General features: G+C 35.9%; 1 protein-coding gene across 2 annotated transcripts in view; it reads left to right on the top strand.

Moving 5' to 3' along the window:
- LOC136031747 (alkylglycerol monooxygenase-like) overlaps positions 1–12,156 on the top strand; it is a 64,771-nt gene that overhangs the window by 21,855 nt on the left and 30,760 nt on the right. For both annotated transcript variants that reach the window (XM_065711475.1, XM_065711474.1), the window contains exon 4: positions 4,167–4,324. In XM_065711475.1, coding sequence (XP_065567547.1) covers positions 4,167–4,324 — 158 coding nt within the window. The remainder of the gene's footprint in view (positions 1–4,166; positions 4,325–12,156) is intronic.

Below are 12,156 nucleotides of genomic sequence, written 5' to 3'. Positions count from 1 at the left end.
GGTTTACAGACAGTGTCAGCTGTGGTGGAACTGTAGGGTCATGTATCGCTAAGAAAAAAATAATGAAAAGCAAAATTCCCCCTGATTGGCTCTTCTGTATGAAATTTAAGTCAGTAAAAAGTACGGATATTTTCAGTCACAAGATTTTTACTGATAAATCCTCTATTTCCGTATGCTATAACTATTAAACTTATCAGCAATTATGAAAAAATAACCAAAGCAATCTGGCACAAAACATAACTTGCAGCCTATTCGTGTTGGTTTCTAAGAAAGTACTTTGTCATCTTCCAACGTTGATGTCCATGCCTAGGAAAAAGGGGTTCCAGGTAAAGCTGCTGTTTCTTGCCATCCGCCAAGTTGTTGAGAAAGGGGGTTGGAGCTCTCAGGATTACCCTACAGCTCAAATTAGAACCCACGAAAGTGGCTGCAAAGATCTAACTCCAACACTTTCCTGCTTGCAATGGTTTAATAATTCCGTTTAGACATATCTATAACTGTCTCGACTTCGAAAAAACTTTTTTCTCATATTTTGGTTAAAATTTCAATACCATAATAAATTCAATACCATAAAAATGCTGTTCCCATTGACTACTGGAATCGTGAGTTAGCTCGAAAGAGAAATTGTGGATTTAGATTTTTAATTAAATAAAAAAAAACTAATTTTTTTTAGCTGAAAGTAAGGAGCGACATTAAAACTTAAAACGAACAGAAATTACTCCGTATATGAAATGAGTTGTACCCTCCACAATCCCTCGCTCTTTACGCTAAAGCTTTTAATTGTTTTAAAAAGTAGAATTGTGGCAAAGAGTCAAACTTTAGCGTAAAGAGCGAGGGATTGTGGAGGGGACAACTCATTTCATATACGGAGTAATTTCTGTTCGTTTTAAGTTTTAATGTCGCTCCTTACTTTCAGCTAAAAAAAATTAGTTTTTTTTTATTTAATTTCTGAACGTTTTTGAATTAATGCATGTTTGGTTTTGGCTCTCCGCACATAAAGTATTAAAATGAAATTTGTATATTAATTCTTTTTTTGGCTAAATGGCTTTCTGTTAGTTTTGATCAGACGATTTTTAGAAATAAGGGGTGGAGAAGGAGGCCTAGTTGCCCTCCAATTTTTCGGTTACTTAAAAAGGCAACTAGAACTTCTAATTTTTAATGAACGTTTTTATTAGTAAAAAATATACGTAACTTAAGAATTAACTTACGTAACAAACTTTCATAACCTTATATTTTTATTATGTATACGAGGGGGTTTGTACCCTCGTTAATACCTCGCTCTTTACACTAAATCTTAAGTTTTGTCCCAATTCTTTAAGAATGACCCCTGAATCAGAAAGGCCGTAGAATAAATAGTTGAAATTACTAAAAATACTTTAGCATAAAGAGCAAGGTATTTATCTCCTCCTAAATACCTCGCTCTTTATGCTAAAGTATTTTTAGAACCCCTCATATGCGTAATAATCTCTGTTCATTTCAAGTTTCAATGCTACTTCTTCCTTTCATTTGAAAAAATGTTTTCATGTTTATTTTTCATTGTTTTCTTATAGTAATGCTAGAGAATCCTGCGCCCTTGTCATTGAATTTTTCTTCCCCCATGACAGATTCCTCCAAGGAAAGATCCTCCAATATAGCCCCCCCCCCCAGCCCCATCCCCAAACAAAATAAAATCCCCCTAAAAACGTCTGTACACTTCCCAATAACCATTACTATATGTAAACACTGGTCAAAATTTATAACTTGCAGCCCCTCCCCCGGGGACTGTGGGGGAGTAAGTCATCCCCAAAGACATAGTTATTATGGTTTTCGACTATGCTAAACAAAATGGCTATCTCAAAATTTTGATTCGTTGACTTTGGGAAAAAAATGAGCGTGGGAGGGGGCCTAGATGCCCTCCAATTTTTTTGGTAACTTAAAAAGGGCACTAGAACTTTTCATTTCCGTTAGAATGAGCCCTCTTGCGACATTCTAGGACCACTTGGTCGATACGATGACCCCTGGGAAAAAAAACAAAAAAAAAAACAAACAAACAAATAAACACGCACCCGTGATTTGTCTTCTGGCAAAAAATACAAAATTCCACATTTTTGTAGGTAGGAACTTGAAACTTCTACAGTAGGGTTCTCTGATACGCTGAATCTCATGGTGTCATTTTCGTTAAGATCCTACCACTTTTAGGGGGTATTTCCCCCTATTTCCCTAATAAGGCAAATTTTCTCAGGCTCGTAACTTTTGATGGGTAAGACTAAACTTGATGAAACTTATATATTTAAAATCAGCATTAAAATGCGATTCTTTTGATGTAGCTATTGATATCAAAGTTCAATTTTTTAGAGTTTTGGTTACTATTGAGCCGGGTCGCTCCTTACTACAGTTCGTTACCACGAACTGTTTGATTTTGCCGGTTTCGTAGGTATTAGACAGTTGGTTGACTAAGTTTTGGTTTTCTGTAGTTTGCGATGTAGCAAACCAGTTTTATAAACAGATTTATGAACTTCTTTTTTATTCATAATTCTAAATCTTGTTTCAAGAATCTGGTTTGTGATTGTACAAGGGATAGAATCAGCTTTTAGTTTGCATTATTTTGTCTTAAGTATGTCACTTTTAGCTTGCTAAAAGTGGTTTGTAACGTCGACTATTATAAACATTTTAATAGACTTAAGTATTTTTTTTATAAACCTTTCATTTTTTTTAAATTGATTTCACTAGGCTAGATTTAAAACTATGAGGGACGGCTTATCATTCAAGATAAGTGTGACGGTATTCTAGCATATTCGATCATCGAGAAAATATACTGGCCATAAAAATGGAAACCGCCCATCCATCATAATTCCAATCTTCAAGAAAGGGAACTGGATAAAATCAACAGGATTGTGGCATCCACTTTACTATCTCAACAACTAGCAAGTTATTTATAAAGTAATGAGTAAAGAAGTTAATGAACGGCTTTATAGAGGGATGATTTTTATTCCAATTGCAAAAATAAGAACATGTCCTGAAAGAATGAAAATGAACATGTACTGGTCCATACTTCCATGTCAAAAAGTGTGTTTCTATTCCATAGAATTTACTTTAGTGACGTTTTTTTCATTCTTTAAGCGTCAGTTAGAAATAGAATTTAAATAGCTCTCCCTCTTTTATAGTGGAGGAAAATAAGGTTTGACCTCGGGGAAATTGCAACAGAATTTTCTTTTACACCAAAGTGATCAGAAAAATCAACTTAATCACACAGAGCTCCCCCCCCGAATCCCCCTTGCAGAACTACCCGAAACCCCCGTTTGAAGAGGGAAAATAAGGGGGGAAGTTGGAATTTCCATTTGGACGCATTTTTGGGTTTAAGTGGTCGTTTTTATTAATTCAAGCATGAATAATCTTAATCTGACGTCAGAAATCATGTTTTCCGTACCCCAGTATCAATTTTCACCTTCAAAGAACGGGGGGAGGGGTAAATTACGCAGATCATTATTTGTAGGATTGCTCCGGCTAAAGGATCATTTTATATCAAATAAAGTACCGTATTGCCAAATATAAGGTCCGAAAGCGTTTTTTTTTACTATTTACATCATTTCCACCTCTAAGGGGCCTGTAATATGAGGGGTTGCTAAATGTAACATCTTGAAAAAACACTTCTTTAATTGAGATCAAAATTTCATATCAATCAGTTATAAAAAGGAACGCTCAGAACTCAGGTAAATTAATCACAAGAACATTTTGATTTTGAAGCACGACCTGAAGCTGATTATTCTTCCTACTCCTCTTTGTTTTCTTCCTCATCCTGTCTTGCTGCAGTGTTAGCGCATAACGCTCCTTTACACTCCCCGCAGTCAAAGCTGCAGGGCAAACCTTTCCAACGACAGCTGCGTCTGAGCGATTCGCACCCGCTGATGCACTGACACCGTATCATCTTCAGCAGGTTCTCTGGTGCTGGTGAAGCATCTGTCATTATGGGAAGATACATATTCTGTGACAAAGAGAGGCTCCAACCCCACTCTTCGGACTTTAGTGAATTGGACGTGTCTCGCCACTTCATTATTTGCAAATATCACCTTAAGTTTGCTTACAAAACTCTCTGACCCGACAACATCTTAAAAATATCCTGATTTTGCATAATCTCTAACATGCATTTTGTGCTAATAGGTACGGCAGTGTTAGTTCATTTTTATTTATAGGATATTGTTTCATGGCATCGAACATGTTGCTTATTTTTACATATACGAGAAATGGGGAAAGGGCAATCTAGAACTGCCCTGGGATTCAACCTGGACTTGGGTAATAGCTGCAATTGGGATGGACTTCGGCTACTACTGGGCCCACCGAGCAGGTCATGGTAAGCCGATAGTCTTCATTGTCTGACTGTGATATCCTGATTAACAGTTCTTTATTGCTCTGAGAAAAGGGAATTGGTTCTAATAACGTGTGCGGAATACTTTTATACTGCTAAGTAGAACAAAAAATCATTTTGATGGAAATTTAAATGAAATAGATGATTTTGAAGAGCACACCACTTTCCATGGCGATAAATAAAAGTTTAAATAGGGATAAATTCTTTTAATAGACAGAGATAAATTTCACAAAAATACTGGATATTTCGGTCACCTATGCAGTGACCGTAATCTGTAATAATACTCACTGATGATCAAAATATCTAGTATTTCATCTCTGTACTAGTATTTCGAAATATCTAGTAATACTGTTACCGTCATCAGTATTACTACTGATGACGGTTACTGTATATGTGACCGAAATATCAATTATGTTTTGTGAAATTTATCGCTGTCTTTAAAAAGGATTCATTCCTATTTGAACTTTTTATTTCAATTAAATAAGAAAGTTTTCTCGAAGGGGAGTAAATTGACACATTAAGAGAAATTATGCCAAATATAAGGAGGATTGTTCTCTCCCTGATCCACTGCTCTTTACGTTGAAGTTCCATAGTGCTTTAAAATTACTTCTTATTCCCATTCAATGGCACTTGTGTTTGAGGAGTTGATCGTAAAGGATTGGGGAAAAAGTCAAACTTAAGCGGAAGGAGTGGGGGGATCGCATGTGTTGCAATAGATATTTTTTATAGAGTTTGGTTTCATTTTTCAAATATCAGTGTGGCTGCCCTCCCCTGTACTCCCACTATTTACGCTAAAGTTTTATAATATCTTAAAAAAAACTTTTTATTCCTATTCAATGGTTCTTGTGTTTGAGCCTCAAATCTTAAAAAAAAAAACGGGACAACAGTCAAATTTTAGTGGAAAGAATGTGGGACTGAAAGGGGACTGCCCCCTGATATTTAGAATAACTGTCGTTTGTCTTAAGTTTGGAAGTTGCTCTTTATTGAAAGTTGCCCTAGATTTTTAAGGTTATGAAAGGAGGCAGTAACTAACTTCTTGTTTGTAGTGGAAATTTGTCGTGAACGGTCTTGGAAAGAAATAAGGCAAAACTAAGTATTTGTTATATAGTGATATCATTTGCTGAAAAGCCCATCAGTTCAAAATTTGATTTTACTGTAATTTCGTTTTTTATTTTCAATGTTGTAATAAATACGTAAAAAAATATTTGTAATAAAGTGCCATTTTCAGTAAAGCGCCAATGACGCAGTAGGTTTTAGACTTTTACAGTTAGGGAAGGAGGCAGTGCCCATACTCTTCTTTGTATTAATTTTTGTTCGTTTCAATCTTGATTCGCTTCTATAATTGAAGCTTAATTCGTTTTAAGATTTATTTATTCATTTATATTAGCTGGCCTACACGTTGTATGTTTATTTGCTATGATTGCTTCTATAGTTTCTGTTCGTTTTGGGTTTCATGTATGCTACAATAGTAAAATATTTATGTTCGTTTTAAGCTTGATTTGCATATTCAATTTAAGCTGTGCTCTTTTGCTCTTTTAAGATTTATTTATTAATTTATATTACAACATTTATACACAACAAAAGAATAAAAACAAAAGCAATACCAAACCAGAAGAATGGAATAACAAGAATAATACAAGAAGAGATAGGGAAACTTGAAACCACATGTTTGGAAAGGAAAACCAAAAAAAATTGACCCCCCCCCCTCTCGCAAAAAAGCAAACCAAATGTATTTAAGCTACTCCAACCAAATCCAGGTAATAAGATTCCAACCTAATACAGGTTAGATTTTAATTACTTTTAGTTTTAATGACGAACAATTCAGATTTTGACATTTTCTTCTTCACTTGATTAGTCGCAATCCCTTTTTTTTGTTGTTAGACGTATCGGTTCTTTTCTGGCTTTTATTGGCATTGAACATGCCTCGTTTGATGCGTATTTTTCACTAAAAAATCACCGTTCTTTTTTTTATTTAACTTTTCCTTTTTTGGTGACTGGTATTAACCCCCCTGGAAAATAACCACTCCCTACAGAAAACACCACCGCAGAAAATACCCCCCAAAAATAGCTCTCCACCGATCCCCCCTGGAAAATTCCACACCACGCAAAGGACTGAAGCTTTCAATTTATGATCTAATGAGCAGACTCCAAAGTTTCTGCGACCTTGAGGTGGAGGTATGGATGAGGAAGGGACAGTGCTCCTACTCTACGGAATAAATTCTGTTTATTTTAGGGTTTAGTGTTATTCTTTACCATCATAATAACAGCGTAAACCAGAAAACTTCCCTGAAATCGTAAGGGAGTAGATATCAATTTCACGTTTTCGATGCGTTTCTTAAAGTTTTTTTTGCCCCCCCCCCCCCTCTTAACAAACCTTTGCTGGAAAACACCCTTGTGCTGCCTTTTTGCTGGGAAACTTTTTCCACCGAGAGGGGGATGACCAGCATGATTTTAAAAACTCAGAAATTAAAGTCTTTTCAAATGAAAGTGCACTAAAAAAAATTTTTCACCTCAGATCATTTGCAAGAAATTTTCTTGGTAGAATTTTCAGCTAGAATGGAATTGTCTTGGGGGAATTCTCATGGGAAGGGGAAGGCAGTTTTTACGTGAAAACAACTTTCCACGGTGGATTTTTTCCGTGGGTGAAGGAATTTTTCATGTAGGGGGGAGCCGGATTTCTCTGTGTTATTAAAAGCGATCAAAAATTTAAATTATAAAAAAAGTTTCTTCTACTGAAAGCAACATCAAAACTTAAACGGACATAAATTATTACGTATATGAAAGGGGTTCCTTCTCCTCACGACCTTGATCTTTGCACTAAACTTTTGACTTTTTGTCCTAATTTCTTAAGAACAACTCCTGAAACACAATGGTTGTTTAATAAGAATAACAAGCTTTTTTTTTTATCAATTTGCAATCACCAGTTATGAAAGAGTGTCGATGGGTGCAGAATGGGTGCGATGGGTGCGGAAAAAGGATGGTACCTGAAACCACCTTGAGCGAGCCGGATTTTCCGGCATGATCTGATTAATAAACAGAGACTAGAATTCAAAAATGCGTTCATTGCGTACATTGAAAAAGACAAGAATTAATCCACATATGAATGGGGCAGCACCCTCCTAAATCCTTTGCTCTTTAAACTGAAGTCTCTATTGCTTTGACAAAGCTTTTTATTCTAGTTAAACGGCCCTAATGTGTATGAAGTCATTCTCAAGGAATTGGGGAAAAAGTCAAACTTTAGCGTAAAGAGAGATGGATTTAAGGGGGGGCTCATATATTGAAAAATTTTGTTTATATAAAGTTTTAATGTAGGTCCTTACTCTTAGTTGAAAAACTTGTTTTTTTCAGTTTAATTTCATAAATTGGGGTACTGTATTGAAATAAACAACACACCATTAACCAGGATTCTGATTAATGGACTATTCTTCTGGGCTTTGTCTGTTTTGTTGGGCGTTTTCAAGCTGATCTAGCCAATTTATCTGCTATGGACTACCTCCATTAGTAGCATAATATTTATAGGTATGAATATATACTTGAGACTATATACTTGAGGCAACAGCCTTGAGACTGTCTGTGCAGGATTTCAACTCTTGCTGGTAGAAGAGCATTCCAAAGTGCTAAAAACCATGTTGTGTCCCCCAGCCTTACGAGCTCTGCTCTCTGTTGGGGCAAAATATTGTTTCTGTGTATTTTTACTTTGAATTAATAAATATTGATTGAAAAATATTGATTGATTGACAAAGAATGGGCCGAACATTGCGCAAACGATCCCTTCATGCTGGAGGTCCCATGGACTTCTTGCTGTTCGGTTCTAAGCCGACTTAAAAGCTTCGGTATAGATTTGAGAAGAGGTATTGGTCCTCCCTGCATTGATATCCAGGACAATTGCTTTTCCTGAGGCCAAATAAAATAAAAGTTGGAATTTTTTAACGTTAAAAATAACTATCGTATCGACGTTTTGACGGACGAATTGAGACAACTCACTCTGGACTTATTAGGAGTTTCAGAAAATTATATCCCAGGGATAGGAAGCATGACATTAGGTAATATAGAATTTGTTTGCACAGGCCGGAAGGATAGGGTACAAACACAGGGAATAGGGCTCAGGTAGGATAAGAAAGCTGCTAAATCCTGCTTAGGCTGGGATGGTAATAATAATGTGAATATTTATCACTCATTTTATGACTAAAAAGCTCAGGATATCAGTTGTAGCAGTAAATGCCCCTGTAAAGCCAATTGACGTGATTCAAGTGAATTTTACTTACAGTTACAGATGTAAATAGACAGGGTCCTAGGTAGAAATATGGTGTTTTTATTAGATTTTAACGCCCAGGTCAGTAAAAATAGGCACAGATTGGTATCCTAACCTAGGTAAATTTGGTGTAGGAAAAGAAAACAGTAATGGCTACAGACTGTTGCAATTTTGTAGGTATAACAATCTAATTATAACCAATACGGCGTATTACAAAATGACCCATCAGTTAACATGGTATTCACGTGTTTGTAAGACGGCAATTATTGACTATGTTATTGTAAACAAAGACTGACGTGATCAATACAAGATATTAGGGCACGTAGGAGTGCCGTTATTGATGTTAAAAGTAAAGATCACCATCCGGTAGTGTCTAGGGTTAATTTAAAGTTGAAATTTAGGAACAGTAATAACTTCCAGGATGTTATGATGTTCGTAGACTCGAGGATGAGAATTTGAGAGAAACTTTTCAGGAACAGTTGAATACTAAACACTAAACTGGAGGGTTTAAAATTTGACAGTATGAAAGAGGGACGGAATTGTTTTAGGAAAACAATTTGTGAAGTTGCTAATGCTTTTTCAGGGTAGAAAACTGGGACTGCAGCTAGGAATATTAGTGAAAATATCAATAGCTACATCAAAAGAATCGTATTTTAATTCTAATTTTAAATACATAAGTTTAATCAAGTTTAGTCTTACCTATCAAAAGTTACGAGCCTGAGAAAATTTGCCTTATTTTAAAAAATAGGGGAAAACAACCCCCTAAAAGTCATAGAATCTTAACGAAAATCACACCATCAGATTCAGCGTATTAGAGAACCCTATTGTAGAAGTTTCAAGCTCCTATCTACAAAAATGTGGAATTTCGTATTTTTTGCCAGAAGACAAATCACGGGTGCGTGCTTATTTGTTTGTTTGTTTTTTTTTTGTTTTTTTTTCCAGGGGTCATCGTATTGACCAAGTGGTCATAGAATGCCGCAAGAGGGCTCATTCTAACGGAAATGAAAAGTTCTAGTGCCATTTTTAAGTGACCAAAAAAATCCCTCGCTCTTTACGCTAAAGTTTGACTCTTTGCCACAATTCTGCTTTTTAAAACAATTAAAAACTTTATCGTAAAGAGCAAGGGACTGTGGAGGGGACAATCCATTTCATATATTGAGTAATTTCTGTTCGTTTTAATTTTTAATGTTGCTCCTTACTTTCAGTTAAAAAAAACTAGTTTTTTTTATGTAATTAAAGATAAGAACGGGGCCAAAACTAGTGATAAGGAAAGAGTCAAAGAGAGATGGGCAGAAAATTTTGAGAATGTGCTAAACCGAGACAGAGTTGCAGGAAAAGATACAGAAGAAAACGAAAAGGTTTATGATACTATAGATGTGAAGGAAGATTTGTTTTGTGAGGAAGAATTAGCACCAGTACTAAAAGTATTAGAAATAGTATGGCTCCAGGTGCTGATAGTGTGGTAAATGTGTTCTTTTATAGAGGCTCTGACGTTAGAAATAAGTTGTTGAAAATTATGAATTTGATTTTTGAAGAAGAGGAAGTATTTAGCGATTTATGAAAACCTTAATTAAAGTAATAGTGATAAGAGTGAGTATGGTAATTATCGGTAATTAGTCTGGTCCCTGTAGGTAGAAAATTACTTAGTAATAAAATGCTTTTTAGACTGAGAGATTCTGTAAACGAAGTTTTAAGAGAAGAACAGTGCGGTTTTAGAGAAGTTAGAGGATGTGTAAACCAAATTTTAAATCTAAGGTTAATAAGGTTAATTCTGTTTATAGAAGAGCTTTAGTAAAGGTTTTATCCTTGCTTGGTATCCCCCTTTGTATGGATCATTTTGATGGATATGTCTTAAGAAGCACTGGAAAGGCAATGTGAGGCCGTGGAATCAAATGGGGAGGAAAACATTTCCTGGACTTAGATTATGCTGATGATTTAAGTATCCTGGATCAAAATGTGAGCAAAATGAATAATGTCTTAGAGCTTTTGTGAGTTCAGGGTTCTAGAATACGTTTGAAAATAAATGTTAAGAAGAGCAAGTCAATAAGGCTAGGAATAAGTAAAGATGAAAAGGTGACGTTCGGTAGCAAAAAGATTGATCAGATGGACAGCTTCACTTACCTTGGTAGTATTATTAGTAAAGAAGGTGGGAGCAGTGAAGATGTTAAAAGCAGAATAGCCAAGATTCAGGGTGTTTTTTTCACAATAAAAAAAGTTTGGAAGAATAGGAAGAAAGGTCTGCAAAACGAAATTAGAATAATGGAAGCTACAGTGATGATAGTGGTCAAATATGGCTCGGAATCATAGATTCTCCGAAAATCAGATGAAGATTTTCTAGATGTTTTCCAGAGAGATTGCCTACGGATTGTTCTGCGTATCCGGCTAACTGATTGTATTTCAAAGAGTATGCTCTACGAAAAGTATGGTTCAATCCCACTTTCTAGGGCAATATTGAGAGACGGGTTGAGATGGCTAGGGCACATTCTGTGGATGAATTATGACAGATTATCAAAGATTGTCCTTTTCGGCCAACCGTCTAGGGCTAAAAGGAAAGCAGGTCGACCGCGGTTGGGGTGGAGGATCTCATAAACAAAGATAGAAAGGGAATGGGATCTTCATGGGAGGGTGTACAGAAGGAGGCTTTGTATAGATATGGATGGAGGAGGAGCAGGCATAGCGGTGTTGGCCTCAGGCAGTTTGGTGCTGCGGTGAGTTGTAGTAGTAGCATCGAATACTATAAACACTTTAATTACAAATATTAAATTATTGAAAACATCAGTGCCAGTGGAAATATTACAGTTTCTGTCAATTTGTCATGTGGAGATGTTCTGGGTGAATTAGTTGGAGGCTATTTTCTTGTGTTTTGGTTTCTGGAAAATTATCTCCACGGAATGGCGCATCTCTGGAGGGATCGAGAAAATTTTCAGGCTGAATCGTCCGTAAGCGATTTTACAGGGTGGGGGAATTGTCTGGAAGGAATTTGATTGGGGGAAGCTTTACTTTAGGTTGGATGAAATTTCACCAAAGGAGATTTCCTTGAGGGGGAGGGGTGCCCCTTCCATATGTGAAGGGTGTTCCCCTCCTTACCTTGCTCTTTACACTGAAGTTTGACTGTTTGTCCCGATTTTGTAATAGTGTTTACTGAAAAATTAGGGCTTTTTAATTATTATAGGAAGCTTTTTAATAGTGCTACCAGCTCTAGCATAAAGAGTAAGGCAATGAGGAGGGGGCATACCTTCATATAAGGAATAAATATTCCGAAATTAATTTTCTTATTTTTATTTTTCATGTACGTTGAGCCAAATTCGAACCTGAATTAGTTGTAAAACGTCCAGAAATTAAATAAAAACAAGTCTTTTAATTGGAAGGAGAGAACAAAATTAAAACTTAAAACGAACAGAAAATATTCCATATATGAAAAGGGGCTGTACCCTCCTCAACGCCTTACGCTTTACGCTGCAATATTGTCAAAATATTAACTCATATTGGCAAAATATTTTCGAGTGCACTCAAAACTAGTCTGATATTATTCAAATCTAGCTTGGTGCTATCAAAATCGTATGTG

This window comes from Artemia franciscana, chromosome 10 (assembly GCF_032884065.1).
Source record: "Artemia franciscana chromosome 10, ASM3288406v1, whole genome shotgun sequence".
In the NCBI taxonomy this organism is placed as follows: domain Eukaryota; kingdom Metazoa; phylum Arthropoda; class Branchiopoda; order Anostraca; family Artemiidae; genus Artemia; species Artemia franciscana.
Note: the sequence above shows the minus strand (reverse complement) of the source record. Positions and strands in the feature narration are given on the sequence as shown.